The sequence below is a fragment of the Gracilinanus agilis genome, chromosome 5 (genome assembly GCF_016433145.1).
Source record: "Gracilinanus agilis isolate LMUSP501 chromosome 5, AgileGrace, whole genome shotgun sequence".
Taxonomy (NCBI): Eukaryota; Metazoa; Chordata; class Mammalia; order Didelphimorphia; family Didelphidae; genus Gracilinanus; species Gracilinanus agilis.
The window spans coordinates 289918528-289942442 of record NC_058134.1 but is presented as its reverse complement, the minus strand read 5'-3'; the positions used below and the strand labels follow the sequence as shown (position 1 = coordinate 289942442).

General features: G+C 39.6%; 1 protein-coding gene across 1 annotated transcript in view; it reads left to right on the top strand.

Moving 5' to 3' along the window:
* The first annotated feature begins 127 nt into the window (after positions 1–127).
* The window catches only part of ACVR1B (activin A receptor type 1B), a 43002-nt gene continuing 19214 nt past the window's right edge, over positions 128–23915 (top strand). The window contains exons 1-2 of the mRNA XM_044677492.1: positions 128–218; positions 22500–22739. Coding sequence (XP_044533427.1) covers positions 128–218; positions 22500–22739 — 331 coding nt within the window. The remainder of the gene's footprint in view (positions 219–22499; positions 22740–23915) is intronic.

The window sequence follows — 23915 nt, the reverse complement described above, 5'->3', positions numbered from 1 at the left end:
GCGGGAGGGCCCCGCGCGGCCGCCGGGACAGCACGTGCGGGGAGGAGGCGACGGCGGCGGTCGCGCGCGCGGGGCGCGGGAGCGCGCCTGGAGCTGCTGGGCTGCGGCGGCGGCGGCGGCGGTTACTATGGCGGAGTCGGTCGGAGCCTCCTCCTTCCTCCTCCTGGTCTTGCTCCTGTTGGAGGGCGGCGGCGGCGCTGGGCCCCGGGGGACCCAGGGTGAGTCCCGGGCAGGGCGGGGAGGGCGAGTGGCGAGAGCGAGCGGGATTCGGGGCGAGGCCTGGAGCCGAAGCGCCCCCTCCCTCCTTGGCTCCCTCCCTCCACCGGGCCGTCTTCGGCTCGGTCCGGCCCGGCGGGTCCGCGGGCTCCTACTCCGCCCGCCCGGCGAGGCGTGGCCGTCGTCTTACGGGCCTGGCCGGGGAGGGGGCGCCAGCCCTTCCCCCCTGTTCCCGGGTCTCTCCTCTCCCCCAGATATCCCGGTGCCAGGGGCTCCATCGTCCTGTCTACCTGCTCACGTACTGGGGAGGGACAGCTCCGTCCCCCTCCCCCATTCTCCAGGACCACCCCACCGCCCCATAGCTCACACACTCACACACACGTACACGCACACGCACACGCACACACACACACACACACACACTTGTTCAGGAGGTGCTGTTTGGAAGAACCCGGGAGGGCGACCCTAGGGCTCAAACCTTGCAATTGAGAAATGTTTCGAACCCCTGAATAGGAAACAATTGACATGTGTTCGAGTCCCCCCTCCATCCCCCAGCCCTGGGGTCCCATTCATTTGATTACTTTGTGGATGCCTTTTACACGAAATCTTGAAAAAAAAAACCCCTACGATTTACCTTTAGCCTCCAAGATTACATAAAGATCCCAGGGGAGGAAGAGTTCTCCCACTGCCCTTGGCCAAGATTTCCCTACACCTCCCCTGAGGAAAAAAAATTGACAAACAAAAACTTACCTTCTATTCCCCCAACAGCCTTAGCCTTCTTGACAGACATTCCCTTCCGCCACTACAGGAGATGGGCATGTTTCAGCAACCCTATCTCTTGTTTGTGAAGCCCTTTGGGTTTGAGAGGCGCCATTGAAATCCTAAAATATTATTTAGGGATAATCGATTCGAATGGGTTTTGCCATGGGAATGGTAGGGGAGGATTCTGCTTGGCAGTTATATTGAAATGATATTGACCTGCAGCTTTGTCTGGGAGGGATGATCTGGACTCGGGACTAATAACACACAATCTGCTGCTTTGAATTCTCAGCAACAACCTAACCTTTCAACAATGGAATATAAAGTGTCTGTGTGTTTGCTATCATGATTTTCCCACTAAACATGCCAGCCCTGGTTTCTTTTAAATAACCACTCAAACAGAAAAGAGATCATTGCACCTTGAATCTGAAGAACAGTTTTATTATCGTTAGCTTTGCTATTTGTTCATGCTGCTAGTTGGTGTGTGCCTTGGGTCTTTGTTCATGAATGCTTATGTGCAGTATTTCTTGTGTTTTCTTCCTTCTTGCTCTCTTGCACAGGCAACTATACCATACTGTAGTACAATTTCTTAATACTGTGGAAAGGTGTGTGAACGGAAACTGACAGGGTTTGTGATGAAATGATGACTTCCATGAATAAAGAGCTTTTGTGGGGGTGGGGTGGGGTGGGAGGGAGTTACAATGGACCCTATTTCTAGACATTATAATGTCTTTTAGGAAAGGAGCTTGCCTCTGGTTTGCTTGTCAGGATATCATGAATTGCATTTCTTTGATAAGGATTTTTGTGTTTCTAATGGGTCAAAGTTGGGAACTAGCCTTTCCCCCTGGGCATTTTAATGTCTGTTTTGTAAAGTCTGAGTAAAAAGAATCAAATACCTACCTAAAATGTTTAATTGATAATCCAGGTTATTCTGAATGAGACACTGTTTTCCTTAGCCTTTCCTAAAAAGAATGTTTGATTGGGAGGGGGGGGGAGGGAGGCAGAATTTAGTTTATTTTTTTTTCCCTTCTGTTTCTTTTTTAAATTAGAAATGGGGTTGTAGGTCCAGCAGATATTCTCCAGGGCCTTAAAACTTCTTGGCCAGACACTACAATTTTTTCCGGGACACATCTAGTTGCCCGCAGTGAATGCACCGGAAACCGCTGTTGCAAAAGGATTAGAGTAGAACGTCAGTTCTGGGAAAGCAAACTATGGGCCACAGGGTGACAACTAGTTGAATCTTTTCTCCTATGTATGTGCAACATACATTTATTTTATCTGTATTGAATGGACTAGAAATAGATCAGGGTAGCTCTAAAGCATTTCAGACCTTGCCTTGGACCCTATAACAGAAGAGTGAGTAGTGTGGGAGGAAGGCATTTAATAAAGAGAGGCTGGTGGGGTCCTGGCACCTTTGTACCTTTAATAAAATGCTGACAGCGGGAAGGGGAAGGAGTTTGTACCTTGATAAAGTTGTGGCAAAGAACCTGTTTGTTTAGGAACATCACGTCTTTTCATCTGTGGAGTTCACATTGCAGAGCTGTAGTGTTTTAAAATAGGAAATTAATTTATTTAGGAGAGGCAATAGAAAATTGCACTCATTTCTCAAGTTCAACAGAAACCTTGGTCATAGAGGCACTAGAAATTGTGAAAAGAACATAATGAATTTTTGAGAACATACTTAAGATCTCACTTGAGTCCAGATGTTTTCTCAGCAAAATAATGTCCTATCAAAGTGGATTCTTAAAGCAGAGAATAAGGGAATGTATTGTCTGTCCATGACTTACCTCTCCAAAAAGGCTTTTGGAAGACGTGTACCAGTCGGAACTTGGAGTAGGAAGACATTTGTAACAGCAGAACTTTGCTCCCTCACAGGTTGTCCTTGAGCAAGTTTAACCTCTGTATACTTCAGTTTTCTATTCTATATTGTGGAGGAAATGATACATGCTGTTCTTTTGGGGACATTTGTGAGGCTGAATTACTTACTGATATCTAGTTGGCCAACTATTTTTAGATACAGTTTCTGTACTTATGTGAATAAGCAATGTTGGGTTACTTTTTCATCTTATGAGGACAGAATAACTTTGTGATTGACGGAAATATCATTTGTCACAGTGTTATTTCTTTTGATTTATGCATTTGGGCAGGTTACTTCATATTCTTTTATGTTAATAGAGGATGGGTCTTTAACATTTGTACAACTAACCATGTACCTGGATTCTGGAGGGAGTGACCTGCTTAGCTTTATTGGTTTGGCATTATATTATTTATTATGCAATTCTAGGTATGTTTGTGACACTATGTAAATGTTACATATGAATCCTTATTCATATGTAGATTCAGACCAGTTGGTAACTACCCAAGAGGAGGTTAGACTTCATCTTAAAAGGTTCTTTGGAATGCCAGAGACTAGGGCATGACTAAAATACTCCTTTCATGGGAATTTTTATTTTGTCTTTATTATGTCAAAGATCCTAACAATCTTTCCCTGATCATACGCTCGTAGATTTAAAGCTAGAAGGCACTTTAGAGGCCATATAGTCCAATTCCTCCGTTTTACATATGAAGAAACTAAAACCTATTGAAGTTAAGTACCCAAGTTCACATAAGTAGTAAGTGGCATCCTTTTCTAAACTCCAAACCTGGATTACCCTCATCATTTCTGTTCTTTAGGTCTACTCCATGCTGCCAATCACTGTTGGAGGAGATCACACAACCCCCGGATGCCTGAATCCACTATAAATTTATTTTATCTAATCTCATTCCAGCCTACCTGCCTTATCTGGAAACCTCTAAATTATCTCTGATTCACCTTTTATCACAAGATATATTCCAAACCTTTCCTTCTTCCCTTAGACGGCTTACATCACCTCTCCAGGAACCAGGAAAATTGAGGCTATCTTGTTATTAGTTTTACACCTCAAATTCCTTCAACTTTATTCCCCATTATCTCAGAGGAAGAGGAATTTGCTTTATCAATCATCTCTTTCATTGTCTCTAATCTTCAACTGCCCTTTGTCCACTGGCCCCTTAACTATATCTACAAACATCGAGATTTCCCCATCATAAAAAACAAACAAAAAATCCTTTTCAAATTTTTAGTCCTAAATATCCACGCTTTCCCCTGTCACATTCCTATCAAAAGCTGCCTTCACCCTTTGGCTTCACATTCTTACTTCCCTCTTGCATCTCAACCTCCAAGCTAACTTCTGTTCCTTCCTTATCACTTAACTGAAATTGCCTTTTTCCAAAAATATTTTAATTGGTAAATCTAGTGACTTTTTCTTGGTATTTTATTCTTCCTGACTGTTCTGCTAACCTCCTGTTCCTGGACTTTTTTGTAATACTTCTCTCCCCTGTTTCTCTTCCTCCTTATATCTGACTAATCTTTCTTAATATCCTTTGCTGGGTCATCATCATCTGTGTTCTACCCTCTCTTTCTTTGATATGTTCTTGGGCTCTCTGTATTCTCGGGGTAATTTTTATTTGGCTTCCTTGAGTTCAGCTAAAGTTCCACTTGCAGAAGCAAGAGACCTTTCCCAGGCCTTCTTAATCTTAGTGTCTTCTCTGTTGATTATTTACAGTTTACTCCATATATATGTTTGTGCATGCTGTCTTCCCCATTAGACTGTGCACTCTGAGAGCAGGGACTGGTTTTTTTGGTTGTTTTTTTTTTTTTTTTTTTTTTTTTGCCCTTCTTTGTATCATTAGAGCTTAGCATGGTGCCTGGCACATAGTAGATGCATCATACTTGCTAGTTGACTGATAGGCAGCTTCCAAATTCCTATCTGACCATGTCCTTCTGTGCTCATTAAACTTTAGTGGTTCCCTATTGCCTCTGTCATGAAATACAAACTCACAATCTGGCACCTTCCTGTTTTACTTTCCTCATTACACTCCTCACATATTTTGTTCCAGTCACACTGGTGGACTTGATGTTTGCCATAAGTGACATTCTTTCTTCTGCCTCCATGCCCTTCACCTACTGGAATTCCTAACTCCAGGCAAGGCTCAGCTCAAGGACCACCTCTGATGGATCATCCGAAGGCAGCCAGGTCTTCCTGCCTTTTAGGTCCTGAAATTACTTTGTGATTATTTCATATGCATTTTGAATTTGTTTTTGTGTAGGTTATTTCCCTGGTAGAATTTAAGTTTCCTAGGGAGAGGAATGTCTCTGCATCCCCAGTACCTGGTCAAGTCTTTCGGTCCTAGGGGATACTTAATAAATGTTCAGTGACTTGAAATTGAATGGCATTCTTTGGAAAACTCTTGGTGGACTGTGATATTATTTTAGTTCCCTCCCAGGGAGCTCATTGCAACCCTTATTGCTCCCACATAAATCAGTGAATTGGTGAGAACTGTTGTTACTGCTGCTGCTTCTAGTGAAGCCTGCTGGGGAGGTTTGTCAACTTGCATTGATTGCATTGTATTGCATTGCATTGTGGTCTGTTCTTAGGAGCAATGCAACTGTAGTTCATGCTTCTCTCTGCCAACTTTATTTAGTCTTAGGATGCAGAAGAACCCAGACTAATATTGAAGTTCATCTTCATGTTGAGTTTTCATTTTTAAAATCTGTTCTTTAATGTTAACAAATAAAATCTGTACTTGGAACTCTCATCATGGAATCCCATCTTTGTTTAGACTCCTTATGATGATCTTATCTCATTTTCTTTTGTTAGTTTTTAATAGATCTTCAAGCTTTTCTTTCTATCAGTTTCATTGCCAATGACAGGGCTACCCCGATCCTCACTGAGTCGGCCAAACTAATGAAGAACAGTGAAACCTTTAAAAGCTCCTCCCAAGACAGAAAAAGAATCATTCCCTGGATTCTCCCCAGGTTCTTCAAGATCCCATATACTTGTCTTTACTCAGTTTATTTACTCGCAATATTGTTTCCTAACATCTTCTTGAGATCTCTTCTCATTTAGGCTTGGGGCTCCTCTGTAGTGGAGAGAACCTTGCAGGTAGTAGGAGTCAGGCCTTCTGTGTTGCAGTAAATCAGGCTCTGCTACTAACTTGCTCTATGACCTCGGGCAATTCACCCTTATGGGTAAATTATTCACTTAATTCACTCAGCCATCAAATGAAGAAATTGGACCAGGCTCCTTGAAGTTTCTTTTCAGCCTTGACAGTCTGTGGTTCTTGTAAATGCCATCTTTGCAGTGTTCTTTCCTACCTCTCCACCTGCAGATTCTGAAATACTTCCCACCCAATCTTTTGTAAACAAAAAGCAGAATATAAGAGTTGGCTGCTCTTGTTGTGCTCAGTCATTAATCAGAGTTTGATTTATCCCTGAAACACCCATCTTAGGGTATTGCCCTAGAATTGGCACTTTTCCTTCCAGGCATTTCTCCCTGGGCAGTCTCCTTGGGTTTGCATATAGTCCGTTTTCCCAGTTTTCTCTCAACTCCATTTCCTTACCTCCAGTTTTTTGCTGGATGCTTAGAACTCAACATACTGAAAACTGTTTAACCCTTTGCTTTCATCATCAAACCAAACCTCATCCATTTTGAAGTCATAGATAGCTAATCTCCTGTTCACTTGATTCCTTTGTATTGGTTTCCTTGTCTGTAAAATGGGAGTCATAAGGCCTCTCCTACCAGTATCTAAGGATTGTAGAGGTTACAGAGCCCAGCTTCTGTATGATGAATTAAGAAGTGGAAAGAAGTCATCTATATCCAGGTTTTACATTTTTACCACTCTCAGTTTTCCTTTTCCATTCAAATCTTTTGAGGATCCCATGAGGGGAGGATTCTAGGGGCAGTTATCAAGTGAACATTTTAGGTCTAGTAGAAGGCTGATATAATGGACTTGAGTCAAGAATACCCCAGTTTAAATCCTGACTCAGACATTTATTAACTGTGTCAACAAGCATTTATTCAGCACTTACTATGGCACTATGCTAAAACTGAGAATACTAAGAGAGGCAAAACCAATTGCTGCCCTCAAGGAACTTACATAATGGGGGAGACCATAGGTCTTCAGTCATCTGGATTCTAAAAGCTATATTTCAAAAACCCTGGGCAAGCCATTTAACATCTCTAAATCCATTTCCACTTCTGTAAAATAGGTATAGCAGTACTTCATAGAGCTGTTTTAAGTATTAAATAATGAGATGTATAGTAAACACTTAATTGCTAAAATAACTTAAAATCTTAAATGAGCAATGGTCAGGGGAGATGAAGGGTATTTCAGCTAATATCTATCTTATACTTAGGTACTGTCTCTTTTGAGCACTTATTAGTTATCTGTGTGTACATTTGCACATTTTAGGTAAAAAATGTTATAATGATAGATTAGACCAAAAACCAACTAAGGAGCAGAAGAACAAGCCAATCACAAGCTGCTGGTGAGCAGGGACAACTTGTGTTTCTTTTATAGAAAGAATTCTGCATCACAGGACAACCTTGATGAGTTGAATGAATTCACTGATTTAATATCATTTGGTCTAATTTATCATTATAACATGTCTGACCTAAAATGTGCAAATGTACACACAATATAGCTTTTAGAATCCACAGATGACTGTAACAAGGGTTATTGAGCTGTCACTGAACTATTCTTTACTCTCTTCTTCCTTATAAAGGCCATTTGTTGCACAAGTACATTTTATTTATTTAAAAAAATTTTTTTATTAACCCTTACCTTCTGTCTTGGAGTCATTACTGATTGGCTCCAAGGCAGAAGAGTGGTAAGGGCTAGGCAATGGGGACTTGCCCAGGGTCATGCAGCTGGGAAGTGTCTGAGGCCAGATTTGAACCTAGGACCTCCTGTCTCTAGGCCTGGCTCTCAATCCACTGAGCTACCCAGCTGCCCCCTGCACAAGTACATTTTAAAGAAAACATGCTATCTTCTAATAGTCTTTAAGAGAATTTGAAAGTAAACCAAAGCCAGGTTACTATAGACCAGGGACTACTGGGAAGTAGAAATAGCTTTGTTATACAAAGAGCCAGGGTACATCTGAAAATATGACTAAACAACAACACAATTTTTGCCTATCATAGTATGGCCCAACTTTCTCTTAATACCAGTTTTCAGGTCCATCTTTCTGTACTGAGGAGCTGCTCATGTTAACCAGAGGTTACCTACCTTTCTTTCCCTCCCCAGCTCCTAACGTCTGGCCCTTTCTTTTCCATCCCTATAGCTGTAACATCACATTTGTACAGCTGCACTTTTACTTTTACACTTCTTTTCATCTGTAATATTTTTCCACCAGTCACTGAAGTCCTCTTTTTGAGCCACTTGGAACAGATCTTCTTCTTTCTTATGTCACTTCTCAGCTCTTAATCTATTATCTATTCATTTTGCTCCAGCTATCCTGTTTTTATTTACATCTCCTGCATTTGGCATATTATCAGACAAGAGGCACTTAATTTTTGCATTTATTAAGCACCATCACTTTTCTTACCAAAGCAACTAACTTAAGCCCTTTGCTTTCTCAAAACTGCATCCCCACTATCTCTAAAACACTTAGCACTGCACTAAGGTACAGTAAGTAGGTCAGGAAGCTTCAGTGTCAAATAACTACTGTTGCCCTGATAGAGCAGATAAAATAAAAGATACACAGAGGTTAACTATAGAAAAAAGAATATTTTGTATTTTGTTTTATTATAGAATAAAGTCAAGGATAGTTGTTTGCCTCACTCAGCCCCTTCCCAGCTCTGAGTACATAAAATGGATAGTTTATTAAATATAATGACTGTGGTGATGGTCCTGGAGAGATTGGGGATACCCCTTTATAATAATTCACTCCATTCCCTTTTCTACCATGCCACTCACCTTCACAAGCAGCAATAAGGGCCTTTCAGTATGGTGCTTCCTATCCTCAGTCATAGATTAAGTTGCACCTACAGCTCTCCTTAGCATAAATGCCAAGCATTTATTTGGGAGAAGAACAAAGCTTTCATTCTGTAGACCTGAGGCTTAAGGTTGAACTTGTTTAAACAGCTCTCTAGGGTTGGGTTTGTTTCCAAACAAAATGTCAGAAAGGTATTGTGTAAGAATGAATGCAGTGCTGAACTGGCTTCTCTGACACCTTCCCTTTCATGTAAACCCCATTTCTAGGCCCTTTTTCTGGATAGGAGGGAACTAAAGAACTAGCTTCTCGAGTTCTTATTGTCAAAACTTGAGTTTTCCCTTTCTGATCAGCTTCCTTTATTTCTTAGATGTTCTTTAGCCAAAGTAGGGAGTTGTTGGTTCATGAAAATCCTTTCTCAGATTTTGGATTTCCAAGAGACTACCAATTACACACTCATAGTTTGACGAAGAGACAGCTTGTGTCAGTCTTAAGGAGCTGTTGATTTTTCTTTTTAATAGTCATATTTGAGGATTCTAGTGGAAGGAGAAAGATAATTTAGAAACTAGAGATAAAGAAAAAGTAATTTCTCCTGAGTTTTGATTGCTAAGCTTTATTGTTGTAAAATTTTCTCATTCTATACTTCTGTGCCCTAGTTTCTTGAGAATATTTGAAATTTGGAAGACAATATATAGTGCAGTGGAAAGAGCATTTATCTTGAAATCAAAAGATCCAGATTCAAATTTAGACTCAGCTACTTAACTAGTACTGTGACCATAGGTGAGTTGTTTAATCTCTCAGGACTTCCATTTCCTCATCTGTAACTGTGAATAATACTTCATATTGTGAGGAAGGTGTTTTATAAAAATTTAAAAGTACTCTATAAATGTGTTGTTTTTATTACTTTAGTGGTTTTGTGCAGTAGAGCTAAACATTACCAACCTGAATGCCTGATTATGGGACTGTAATTCTGCAGTCAGCAGAGCCGTTTGTTTTTTTGTTTGTTTGTTTTTGTGGAAATTCATAACATTTTGTCTAGGCTGTTCCTATTAACAAAAGAGGTATGTGCACCTCACTCTTCCTTTCTGAGCTGCCGATGATGATTTTCATGTTGTTGGTTTCTGAGAAACTTGGTGGATTAACCAGTAGTTTATAAACTCTAGAGGAAGAACAGGGATGGGCAAACAAGAAATACAATCCAGCACCAATTGCAATGGAATGAAAATCATCAAATCAAAGTACTATGGAGTCTCTGCAAGGCAATTCCATAATTAGATGATGAGAATGTGCTAAAAGGGATATGCTACAGACCACCTAGCTAGGATAGTAAGATTAAGGTGGAAATGTTAAATGAGACTGGACGCCACACAGTTAAGTGCTTGCAGTAGTCATTGGAGACTTCAGTTATCTAAACAGAATTTGTCCATTGGGACAAAATGTGGACTTTAAAATTTTTGACTTATCCAGAGTTGGTGGTTTTATAACCATCAAGGAAAGAAAATATACTTAGTGGTGAACAAGAACAGAGAGTTGTTATGAAGGGTACAGAAAAAAAGACAGCATGGTAGTTTCCAGACCACCTAAAAATGGCTTATTAGAAGGCCAGAATAATTGTGTACCGAGGCTCAAAAAGACCTGGTTGACCTGCTTTTTCTAGCTTTACCTAATCTGATATCTGATTTGGACAATACCATCAGTAAGTTGAAGGAAGAATCTTAAAAGGATGCATGAGGGCCTGACTTGAAAAATGAGCCCTTCTGTCCCTTAATATCAGGTAAAATTCAGGTAGAAACTTCAAAATAGGAAAATGATTTCAATTTCTTTATAATTTTTAATGCAACTTTTATGTAAAATCCTAAATCCAGTTTTAAAACTTATTACTAAAACATACTCAAAAGCTATAGTCCCATTAGAAACAGAAGACAAAAACAAAACAAAACAAAAAAAACTGGTTGGGGTCAGATACAGTACTAAAAGGGAGACAGAGTAAAAAAGTCTCTTGTAGAGGAAATTGTATCTTTCCAAAAATGGAAGCTCTTCCTCTTGAGGCACCTGGGAAGCTGTGAAAGATTATAAGACATATTACCTGCAAGGGATTCCAGAGCTAGTAGGCAGGTTATTTTTAAATCCAACAGAGGGGAGGAAATTGCTGCCTTAGAGACTCAATGGGACCACTTGGTGATTGTGGTGCAAGAGGTGCTTTCAGAGATGGAAAAGAAATCAGAAAGCTGCAATTAATTATTACTTCAGTCCTACACCCAAATTATCCCCTGAAGTGTACAGGTTGGAGGCATTAGACTAAACAGTGTTAAATGCAGAGGATTCTCTAGACCTAATCAATAGAATAGATTTAAATAAATTATTGCATCCTCCCTAGAGTTTCAAAGGAACACAAGGGTAAATTTGTAGAGCAGTACAGAAGTGTTGTAACTTGTTGCTAGAAAGGCGAGGCGAGCCAGACTAGCTGATGCAACAGTGCATCTTGAGCCAGAGAAAAGAGCCAGCATGTGCCGGGCAAGTAAAACCATCACCACTTTGACCTCCATCTCCCATTGGTGCTAATAGGGACCAGGCCCATGAACCCAAGACACCTAGAAATAGTGGCATAAAATAATGGCATAAAAGAAGAGGTATTAGCATTTGCTTTGCTGCTGCCCCCTAATGACCATGAGCCTTTCCATCAGACTTGCCGCCGAAGCTTATATGTTGTGTCCTTTATTAAAATTTGGATTTCTTGAGAGGAGAGACTATTTTTCTCTTTATCTCCATAACACTTAGTACAGTACTTTAGACATAATAAACATTTAATAAATGCTTTATTCATTCATTCAAGCAGGTGATCTACTAGTGAACTAGTAGATTTTCTTTTCATCAGGAATGCTTAAAAATCTTCTATTTCATTACATGCTTATTTCACCTCACCCCAACCCCATTATACTCAGTTTTGCTGGGGAAGTTATTCTTGATTGTAATCCTAGGTTCTTTGCTTTCCAGAATATCATATTCCAAGCCAACCTTTGTACTAAAAATCTTGTATGGTCCTTACTTTGAGGTCCTTGAATTCTTTCTTTATGACTACTTAGGGTAGTTTCTTCTTGATCTGAGAGCTCTGGATTTTGGCTACAATATTCTTGGGAATTTTCCATTTGGAAGTTCCTTTTTGGAGGTGAGTGGTGGATTCCTTTGATTTGTACTTTGCCCTCTGGATCTAAGATATCTCAGCAATTTTCCTTTATAATTTCTTTATATGATATCTAGGTGTTCTCTCTCTCTCTCTCTCTCTCTCTCTCTCTCTCTCTCTCTCTCTCTCTCTCTCTCTTCCTCTTCCCCCTCTTCCCCTACCTCTCTCTCTTCCTTTCTCCTTCTTTCTCTTTTATTCCTGGGGTTCAGATTAGTCCATTGTTTCTCACATTATTTTACCTTAATCTATTTTCCAGGTTAGGTGGCTTTTAAAATAATTTTTTAAAAACCTTTATCCATGTCCAGACTGCATTTTTCCTTTGAGGGTTTGTTTGTAGATGTTTTTTGAGTCTTGAGCTTCTCTCTCACCATAGTAGCATTTTATGGTTGTGTTCTCTCTCTCTCTCTTTTTAATTTGCTCATTCTTCCAGCCTGCTTCTTGACTTTAAGACTTTATTTTAGTGTTGGGCTCTGCTCACCTCTGGGGGGATGTCTGGCCTAAACTTGTGTCCTTTGATGTCCTACCTCTTTCACAGCTATGTCTCTGGGGATTGTAAGTACTTCTAAAGCAAGGCAATCTGGAAAGAGATCTGTTCTCTGTCCTCTTCTGAGCTCTGTAAGTTGGGTCTGTTGGCTTATGCATAGCTGAGTATGTAGATAGCTGCTGGACTCAGTAACTGTTAGCCCACTGAGAGGTTTCACAAGTTTAGAAGTACTGAACTGTGGGTTCTGCTTTAGGCTTGGTCTTTTGTTCTGATTGTTCTACTAGAGCTTCTATCTAAAGATTAGAACCAAGTCTCAGCTCTCCTTCTAGGCTCAGAGCCACACTACTGAGTTCCTGGAATTTGTTCCTTCCTCTTTGCCCTGGATCTTTGACCTGAAAGTGGGTCGTGGGTGACAGTTGCCCTATGGCACCTGTTCCTATACACAGTGCTAGTCTAGGGATCCCCTAGAATCTCTTTCTGCTCCAGTGCTTCCTGCCTAGTGCTCTAGCTTGTCACTCTGTGATCTGGAATACTCCTCCTGTCTCACTTCTGCCATGCTGTTTTCCTACCCAGCTTCTACCCCAGTATCCTCATATTGCTCTGTCTTTCTAAGCTGCCCTGGGCTGGAAAAAAATGACCCACTGTGACTTTTTTCTTGGTTTTTCTGATCAGAATTCAATCTAGTGTCTTTTCCTGGGTTGTCATGGAGGAGATGTGCTGGATGTTTCTTCTCTATATTCTCTTGATTCCACTTTCTTTTTTTTTAAACCCTTAACTTCTGTGTATTGGCTCCTAGGCGGAAGAGTGGTAAGGGTGGGCAATGGGGGTCAAGTGACTTGCCCAGGGTCACACAGTTGGGAAGTGTCTGAGACTGGATTTGAACCTAGGACTTCCCATCTCTAGGCCTGACTCTCAATCCACTGAGCTACCCAGCTGCCCCCTTGATTCCACTTTCTGAACTGGTAGAATGTCATATGACATCTTAATGAAAAGTTCTGTAGGGGATCTTGCAGTATATAGTAGAAGATATCACTAAGGCATAGAGATAGGATCTGTGATTTCATTGGTACAGGGATTTCTGAGTGAGGAAACTACTTTTATGATTGAGACAGACAGACAGACAGACAGACAGTCAGATATTAATTTTATTTTTGAAAGATAGAAGTTAAAGCATTTAGGAGAAATATTACAAGCTGTGCTGTTAGGATGTTAAGTGCTGACTTATAATGTACAACCTGAGAAAAAGACCCAATTGTTATAGTAAGTTGCTACTATACCAAAGAATCAGCCCAGAATATTTCCAGAGGGGCAAGATGTACAACAGAATGGTAAGCATATGCAGAAAAGCTATTGAAAATTACACAGAAAATATTTTTCCTTTTCATAAAACCTTGCTATAATTATACCTGGATTGTTAGGTGATAGGTTTAGTTGTACAGCTCAAGAAAGACTTGGAATTAGAGATTGCTAATTAAAATATCAATAGGATGGAAAGCTGCTGTATGAATCACCCAGGTAAGGATTCTCCCTCCATCCTCTTTCCCTTCCAGTCAATAATTTGGCTGATCTTATTGATTCTATCTCCAGAATATCTCTTCACTTTCATAGCACCACTTTAGTTCAGTCCCTTGTCACTTTTCACATGAACTAATGTGATAGCTTTAATTGTTCGCCCTGCTTGCAGTCTCCCTCCCCTCTAATTCATTTTCCACACAGCTACCAAATTGATAATTCTCATATAACAGAGGGTCTGACCATGTTACTCCCCTGTTCTAGAAGCTCCAGTAGCTTCCCATTTTCTCTACACTTCTCTTTGGCATTTCAAGCCTTTCAACATCTGGCTCTCTAGATATATCTCACATTATTCATATTCATGATAAGATAGATAGAGCATTGGTTAATTGGATTTAAAAAAGGAAAGAAGAAAATCAAATAACCAGTATCAAAAATGAAAAGGATGAATTCACCGTCAAGGAAGAGGAAATTAAACCAATCATTAGGAGCTATTCTGCCCAATTATTTGCCAGTAAATCTGACAATCTAGGTGAAACAGATGAATATTTACAAAAATATAAATTGCCCAGATTAACAAAAGAGGAAATAGAATATTTAAACAATCCCATCTCAGAAGAAGAAATTGAACAAGCCATCAAAGAATTCCCCATGAAAAATCTCCAGGACCAGATGGAATCTTGGGTGAATTCTATCAAACATTTAAAGAGCAATTAATCCCCATACTATATAAACTATTTGGGAAAAAAGCCCAAATAAACAAACTCTTGTTCATGACTTTCTATAAATGGTGAACTGATACACTTATTCTTCCTAGTACTCAACATTTCATTCTTCACCTTGGTTCCTTTACATTCCATGTCTAGAGCACTCTTCCTCCTGGCTCTGTTTTGTAGAATTGCTCAATTCCTTCAAAGTCGAATTTAGGTTTCACATTCTTTGGGAGAACTTTTCTGATCTCTTTTTTTTCCCCCCCCCAGTACTTTTCTTCACCTACTTAAAACTACTTGAGGACAGATAGGTAAACTCAATGGATGGAGAACAAGGCCTGGAGATAGGAGTTCTTGAATTCAAACCTGGTCTCACACACTTACTAGCTGAGTGATTCGTGGACAAGCCATTTAACCCCAATTACCTAGCCCTTACTGCTCTTCTGCCTTATAACTGATACTTAGTGAGGGTTAAAAGAAAACCTACTCTGTATTTCCTTTATGTAATTTTTTTCTTATCTACTTAAATTTTAAAAAATATTTTATTTTCCCAATTACATGTAATAACAATTTTCAGCATATATTTTCTGAAATTATAAGATCCAAATCATCCCTTCCCTCTCTTCTCTCCCCCTTTCTGGAACTGTTAAGCAATTTTATTTGGTTTATACATGTATGGTCATGCAAAACATTTTCATATTAGTCATTGTTCTGAGAGAATACTCACATAAAACTAAAACCTCAAAATACAAATACAAATAAACTAAAATGAAAAATAGTGTACTTTAATCTGTATTCCAACTCTAATAGTTCTTTCTCTGGAGATGGATAGCATTCTTTGTCTTAAGTCCTTTAGAATTGCATCAGTTCATCACAATCATATACCACATTTTGTTCAACCATTTACAATTCTTTGCCATCACAAAAAAAGCTGCTATAAATATTTTTGTTAAATAGGTTCCCCTTTCCCCCCTTTTTAAAATCTCTTTGGGATATAGACCTAGTAGTAGTATTTCTGGACCAAAGAGTTTCATAGCACAGTTTTATAGCTCTTTGGACATAGTTCCAAGTTGCCCTCCAGAATGATTGGATCAGTTCACAATTTCACCAACAATACACTGCCATATTCCCTCTAATATTTGTTATTTTGTTCTACTATCATATTGGTCAATCTGACAGGTGTGAGGTAGCACCTCAGAACTGTTTTAATTTGCATTTCTCTAATCAGTAGTGATTTAGAACTTTTAAAAATATGATTATTGATAACTTTGATTTCTTCATCTGAAAACTGTTCATATCATTTGACCATTTGTCAGTTGGGAAATGACTCGTATTCTTATAAATTTGACTCAGTTCTCTATAGATTTGAGAAATGAGACCTTTATCAGAGAACTTTGCTATAATTTTTTTTTTTCAGTTTAGTATTTTCTTTCTAATCTTGGTTACATTGGTTTTGTTTGTACAAATCCTATTTAGTTTAATATAATCAAAATTATTAATTATACATCTTATAATATTCTCTCTTTTTTGGTTATAGATTCTTCCCTTATCCAGAGATCTGATAGGTGAACTAATCCATCCTCTCTGAATCTGCTTATGGCATCATCCTCTATGTCTAAATCATATACTTGTTTTGACTGTATCTTGGTATAGAGTGTGAGATATTGTTATTTACCTAGTTTTTGCCATACTGTTTTCCCTCTGCATATATTTTGTATGACAGGAAGGTCTGGGAGACTAGGTCTGGGAGACTCAGATTCAAGCACTGCCCGGATGCTGAGTACTTTAACTATGTGACTGAGCAACTCTTTCAACCTCTCTGTTTATTAGAAAACTTATTCTAAGATTATGAATTGCAAAACGTTGTTCTGTATGGGTAAATGGAACTTCTTCACTGGATAGTTCCCTATACCAATGAAATCAAAAGTTTGACTTTAAAAAATGTATATACCTCTATTTGTTTGTGTTGTTTTCCCTTATAGAGAGTGACTTTGAACATAAGTACCTTTCCTTTTCTGTCTTTTTATCATTAGTACGTAACAGTGCCTGGCACATGATAGGCACTCAATAAATATTTGTTGTTATTTGTCTCTAAAAATAAAAAAAAAGTCACGGATAAGGTGATATTTGTGCCCTAAATCTTAGAATGTGAAAATCGGAGAGACTTCTTTAAAACTTGAAATAAGTTTAGGACATATAAAAGATTTAACCCTCCAAAATTCTATCAACTACTATGGTATATCACAAGTCATTTATTTCTTAAAAACAAACAAACAAAATTACCCTAAAAAAAAAAGATGTTAGATGGTATGGTGTTTGAAAGAGCTTTGGATTTGACGTCAATTTATTATCTGGGTAGCTTTAACCTCTTTAGGACTAAAGATTAGATTCCTTATCTGAAAAAAATGTGGGTGTTAAATTGGATGATTTCTGAGGGCCTTTCTAAATCTAGAAGTGATCTCTGATAGATCGAACATTTTAAATATGTAGTTTCAAGAAGTAATAGGTTAGGGCAGCTGGGTAGCTCAGTGGAGTGAGAGTCAGGCCTAGAGACGGGAGGTCCTAGGTTCAAAACTGGCCTCAGCCACTTCCCAGCTGTGTGACCCTGGGCAAGTCACTTGACCCCCATTGCCCACCCTTACCAATCTTCCACCTATGAGACAATACACCGAAGTACAAGGGTTTTAAAAAAAAAAAAGAAGAAGTAATAGGTTGATTCTTTGGTGGCCATTACAGTAAACTTGGAGGTATGGAGAATTATCTCTGTTCTTTTGAAGTTGATATCAGGTTAAAAATTCATACCCTTTTATATGCCCCTTTATGCCTGTGTCAAAGAGTTTGGATACTGAGTTTGGATGGACCATGCCCCTGAGCTTGGTAATGTTTGGGAATTTCAAATCAAGCTGCAGAAATGATGATTTCCTTCCAGTGTATGGCAGCTGGCAGGGGAAAGAAGGATTTTGCTTTCTTTGTTGGCAATTACTTTTTAATGTTTTTTGAAGCCCAGCAATGAATTAAATGCTTCAGCTAATATACAGCCAGATCGTGGTTCTGCCCACAGTGGGACTTTTAAGCCTTGCTCAAAACACTGACTCACTTCAGAATTAAGCTTGAATTTTACCAACCATATTCTGATCATGGATCGGAACCCCATTCAAATTCTGCTAGGGCCATTTGTGTCAACTTCCAAGTTGGACTAGCAATCTTGTTAATAACAGATTTTTGTAAAGACAGCATGAGCACGGTCCATTTTCTAATATGTCTTTACCCGTAGCAGTTTAGTTGGCCAGTGTGGTTTGGATTTTCAAACTTTTTTTTGGCCATAAATCTCATTGTTGAAGTAAGAAATGTGTATGGTATGTGTGTGCTAGACACATGCAACTAGAGATATATGCCTAAAATTTAGTATCTATGACTCAACTCTTAATTTCCTGGAAAAACTTTAAAATCTAGGTCCAGATTACTATGAATTATGAAACCAGTGAAGTGGTCCCATTATTCTAATTTGCAGTGCATATTTTCATTGGGCTGGAACCAATTACCATATTTTACATAATTATGACTTTGAATAGTACCAGCTCTGTGGGGCAGTGATAAAGTGCTGGGGCTGGAGGCAAGAGAATTTTAGTTCAAATGTGGCCTTGGAAACTTACCTTGGAAACTCACAAAAGTGGTCCATTTGGTCAAGTTGTTTAAAACCTGTGCCTCAGTTTCCTAATTAGTAAAAGGAGGATAATACCTTACAGAGTTGTAGATCAAATTCCTAGCTGTGACTATTACAGAGTTGAGAGATCAAATGAGATCACATTTGTGAAGTACTTAACACAGTGCCTAATACAGTAGGCACTTAATAAATGCCTGGTTCATTATCACTTCCCCCGCTCCACTTCATATGACATTCATTATTTGAACTAATCAGGACTTAGCTGTAATTTGGATTTAGTACTGAAACTTAGTTCACCAGATACATAGTAAACTTAAATTCTAAAAGTAATTTTTATTATCCAGTTTTATTACAGTCATCAGTGAAAGTGTTTTCATGGAGCAGTAACAAAAAGCATAGTCAAATGGCTCTTTTGTTTGAGATTCAGGAAAATGTTTATAAACTTAAAGCAGTATTTTCTAGTGTAGTATCGGTGACCAAACTATAGGAATACATGTACTTTTTTTGGGTTGTTGTTTAATTAGGAAAGACTGCTTTGAAATTTTAAATAGTGATGCTTTTTTTTCTGAGACTCAGTTACCCTATCTTGTCCAGGTTAGAAGTACACCAGCCACTATGACTGGCCCCTCTCCTTAGCATCTTGTTGGTGCCAGACATCCAGTCATTGTGGCTCAAAACTCCTAAACTCGAGCAATCCACCAATTTCTGCCTCCCTACTGGGAGAGAGTATATGTGTTTGCCATCATGCTCAGCCAGTGCTTTTTTTTTTTTTTTTTTTTTAATTTTTATTTTAAAATAACAGCTTTTTGTCTAAGGGCTAGGCAGTTAGAGTTTAAGTGATTTACCCAGGCTCACACTGCTAAGAAGTGCCTGGGGCCATATTTGAACCCAGATCTCCTGTCTCTAGGCCTGGTTCTTTATTCACTGAGCTACCTAACTGCTTCTTTCCCCTAACCTTTACCTCCACCTTAGCATCAATACTGTGAATTGGTTCCAAGGCAGAAGAGTGGTAAGAGCTAGGCATTGGGGGTTAAATGACTTGGCCAGAGTCACAACTAGGAAATGTCTGAGGCCAGGCTTTCAATCCACTTCAACCCACTTTCAATCCATTTCAACCCAACTTCCTCCCATCCCATCCTGCTTAATGTAAAGAAGCTTAACTTATTTTCCTATTCTTTCAGCTTCTCAATTTATATGTAGATATTTTTGTAGAGAAAATTGTTGTCAGTTACTCAATATACTTTATAACATTAAAGCTTTGTCATCCCAATTAAGGTAACTATTTATAAGTGGGTAAACTGAGGCCTTGAGAGTCTATGGAACTGACTGAAAGCATTGTATATCGAACTCAGCAAGGGAGTAAGAATGAAAATTCAGACTTCCTAACTCGCTATCCAATGTTTTATCCAATCCGGAATACATTTCACCACTTTTTTTCTTTCCTGTCTTATGCCAGGATTGTTTTAAGAACTTCCCAGAAATAACGAGCTACATGTGGGTGTTTTATCTCCAGTATGATTCACTAGAAAGAGGCCACGTACTTAACCAGAGGAGAGTAAGAAGCAGGGTGACTCTAGCCTGGCTAACTCCAATAAATGATGGCTAACAGCATACGTTCTGTTAAAAAGTCCCCGTTTGCAGGCCCATCTATGTCTTATTGTTACGTTGTGAGCCAAGGTTTTCCATTGGGCACCGTGAATTAGAAGTTTTTAAGGAAGGAGTGTTTTTATTATTAGAATAGAAAATTATTAGAATATAAGGAAGGAGTATTTTTTAAAACTTTCTCTTCATATCCCAAAGAACCTTAAGCAGTTCACAGTGCTAATTCAGAATAGTTGGATTCCTCAGAATCCTTCCCTGCATCTTTCCCTTTCTCCCAAAAGGCCCTCTTTTCTGGTATATTACAGAACTCTCTGAGTTTCTATTGATGACAAAATTGGAGTGTATAAAAAAGAAAGAAATGGGGTAAGGGGAAATTAAGTTAGCAGGAAGGATTAAGACAGGAATGATTTGGAATAGGAGTTGTAGTTTGAGGGGAATTGACTTTTCAAACTTGTCCTAGAGCAATGATGGCAAACCTTTTAGAGACCACGTGTCGTGCCCCTCCCCCATCAGGTGCTGGCACCCTAATTCTCCCCTTACCCCACACTGGGGAGGGAGGAGTTGCTTTTGTTGGGCTACTGAGAGGAGGGGCAGGGGCTATGAAAAAAATGTCAGGCACGGTGGAGAGGGGGAGGGGAGCAGCTGCACCTGAGTCCCTCAGCCTTTCTAGTAACGAACTTGGAGGAGGGTGCTGTATGCGTGCCCACAGAGAGCGCTCTGTATGCCATCTTTGGTACATGTGCCATGGGTCCGCTATTACCATCCTAGGGCATAGCTGGGCTTGGAGTCAGGATGACCTGGATTCAAATCTGGTCTCAGACACTTCCTAGTTGTGACCCTGGGCAAGTCAACTCTAAGTGCCTAACCCTTGCCCTTCTGTCTTAGAGTTGTTACTAGGTCAGAAAGGAAGGGTTAAAAAAAAACAAATCAAGGAGGCAGCTGGGTGGCTGAGTGAATTGAGAGCCAGGCTTAGAGACAGGAGGTCCTAGGTTCAAATCTAGCCTCATATGCTTCCTAGCTGTGTGACCCTGGGCAAGTCACTTGATCCCCATTGCCTAGGTAAGGTTGTAGGGGGAAAACACCCCAGAACTTGACCTTTTATTTGGATCCTTAATTTAAAGAGTTATTACCTTGAACTCTCTGCCTTAAACAGACAGGCAAATCATCAGCCCAGCACAGATCTCTTAAGCAGGTAGCTGCATGTTTTAAAATTTCTCCTGGGAAATAGGTATCTGATGAAAGATTGGGGAAAAACACAGAAGGCTATAAAATTGTCTGTACTTTTCACCAACCACTGTAACCAAGCCAAGAGAGGGTTCTAGGATACTGGAAAAGACAAAGATAGATTGTCCATATCTGAACACGAACAGAATTAGGGGTGACAAAGGATAGGAAGAAGACCATATCTTGGGAGACTAGTTATAAGCCTGGGTTTGAATTTAGTCCAAGTTGACAGTGGCTGAATTTCACTTCCATTTAAGTGCCAATCTGTAACCCTTTTCCATCTCCTGATGGATTAGAGCCTCAGTCAGCACTAGTAGCTTTAGCCTAAAGGTAGCCAAGTCCAAAGGCTTCTTTTTGTTTTAAGAACTCAGGATTAGGGTTCAGTGTTCAGGAGACAGTATTGTGGGGAGATCTGGTTGCTGCTGCCTATTCTATTTCTGTTGTGTGAATAGTAAAGGATTTGGGATTCCAGGACTATTGAAGGGACTTTCAGAGGCACCACATTAATTTGTAGTTCTTCCCTGTCTATAGAACATTCTTCATGCTTAACAAATACTACATCATTAGTTCCCTTAATTACTGCATGCTCTACATTTTGGGCCTTTAAGGTAAGTTTTTCAGGATGAGACAAAAGGAGAAAATGCCAAGGGGTCTGGGATCAAGGGAAAAGAAAAGATGTTTAGAGCTGGTAAACTCAGTGAAAAAAATTTTGCATAGCTGTTTTGATATGGTTATTTTTTCCTTTTTTTTTATTTCATCTTCATGTAAGGACAAAAAGGCAAAAATTTCACCCATCTCCATTCCAGATGGTCAGAGGCCACAATATAAGCATAAGGAAAAAACTCCTTGATGGTAGCACCCAAGTTATACTCAAGAGTAAAAAAGGAAAGGAGTGATTTGGGATAGGAGTTTCAAGTATCAGCTTCCAAGTATTAATTTTCTGAGACATAAAACATGGTGCTTTGGAGAGAGCAGTAGGATGTAGAAAACCTTGGTTGTAAATTAAGTCTGAAAACTGTCACCAGATTAAGATAATACCTCATGTACCTATCTCTATTCATGATAGATAGATAGATAGATAGATATAACTCATCTTCATTATGTGAATAGGAATTTTTTTTAAAAAAAACCCTTAACTTCTTTGTATTGCCTTATAGGTGGAAGAGTTGTAAGGGTGGGCAGTGGGGGTCAAGTGACTTGCCCAGGGTCACACAGCTGGGAAGTGTCTGAGGCCAGATTTGACCATCTCTATGCCTGATTCTCAATCCACTGAGCTACCCAGCTGCCCCTGAATAGGAACTTTAAAAATTCAGGATCCCCATCACCAACATCTTGTTCTAATTTTCCAACAGCTCTGATATGTTCATGTACAAACTGTGTGCACACCAACTACACATGCGAAACGGATGGGGTCTGCATGGTTTCCATTTCCAACATGGATGGGACGGAGCATCATTCTCGAACCTGTATTCCCCAGGCTGAACTGGTCCCAGTAGGAAAGCCCTTCTACTGCCTCAGCTCAGATCATGTTCGAAACACACACTGCTGCCGAACTGACTTCTGTAATAAGATTGATCTGAGGGTGCCCAGTGGTGAGTGAATGTTCTGGTGGAATCATTGATTATGGTATCTTTGGTAGGTGGGAGGGTGGGTTTGTAATTTCAGCCATTCCATTGTCATTTCAGTATCCCTCAGGATTATGGGTGGAAGGACCTCACAGCTTGAGGATTAGGGATTTGGTAATATTATTATTATTGTATCTTTGCCCATGTGATCTTCTCCTAAACCTACATTCTCTGGCAAAATGTCCAATTCGGCCACAAACATAACATGATTGCTCTCTGATATCTTGTGTTTACATTGCCATTAGTTTTATAATTAATAAAGGCACTGAATAAGGGTGACAAACAGGTTAATAATCTTTTTCCCCTACTCGACCTTCCAGTTGTGAGAGATGATGGGATTTTTCACTTAAGACAACACACTAGGTTTAGAACAGAGGATGTGGAGAATTTGAAGAGGAAAATCCCTAATTTCCGTGATGATGCTGGCAAGTTTGTGAAAATCTTTAGGGCGTTTATTAAGGCACATGACCTGGACTTTGAGGATTATTGGTATGTTTTGGGAGAGATCTTGTCCAACCATGATAGGAATAAGTTTGTAGAGGAGACCAGGAATACTGAGGGGATGACACCATGGCCCATACATAGCCTGGGAGGAACTGGACCTCAATTCAATTCCAATTTATAGGATGTTAAAGCAGAGGACACCAAACCTTGAAAAAGGAGTACAATAGGACAATGACCAGAAGCTGATGAAAAGTCCACCAGGAGCATCCAGTGATAGGGACAGGGTGGCCTTTGATTTTATGAAACGTTGCTGTGGTAGAAGCATAGAGGTGTTCAATTGTGGGGATGGTTTGAGAACTAACTATTGTTAGAGTATAAGTAAAGAGAGATGGAATATGGGACTGGGCAGCATAAACAAGGGTGAGAAAAAAAGTATATTATCAAACTTTTTATTTGCACAAAGGGCAGAAACTTTTGGAAACTCTTTTTTTTGGAGGCCTAATTAAAAGAAATATCTCCAACAATACCTGAGGGAGGGGAAGGAGAAATAGAGACTAACTTGAGAGGAAAATATTAAAATTTGGAAGTTATTTGAAAAAGAGGAGTTGGTACGTACCCCTAAATACTCTGGACTCTCTCTCTCTCTCTCTCTCTCTCTCTCTCTCTCTCTCTCTCTCTCTCTCTCTATCTCTCTCTATA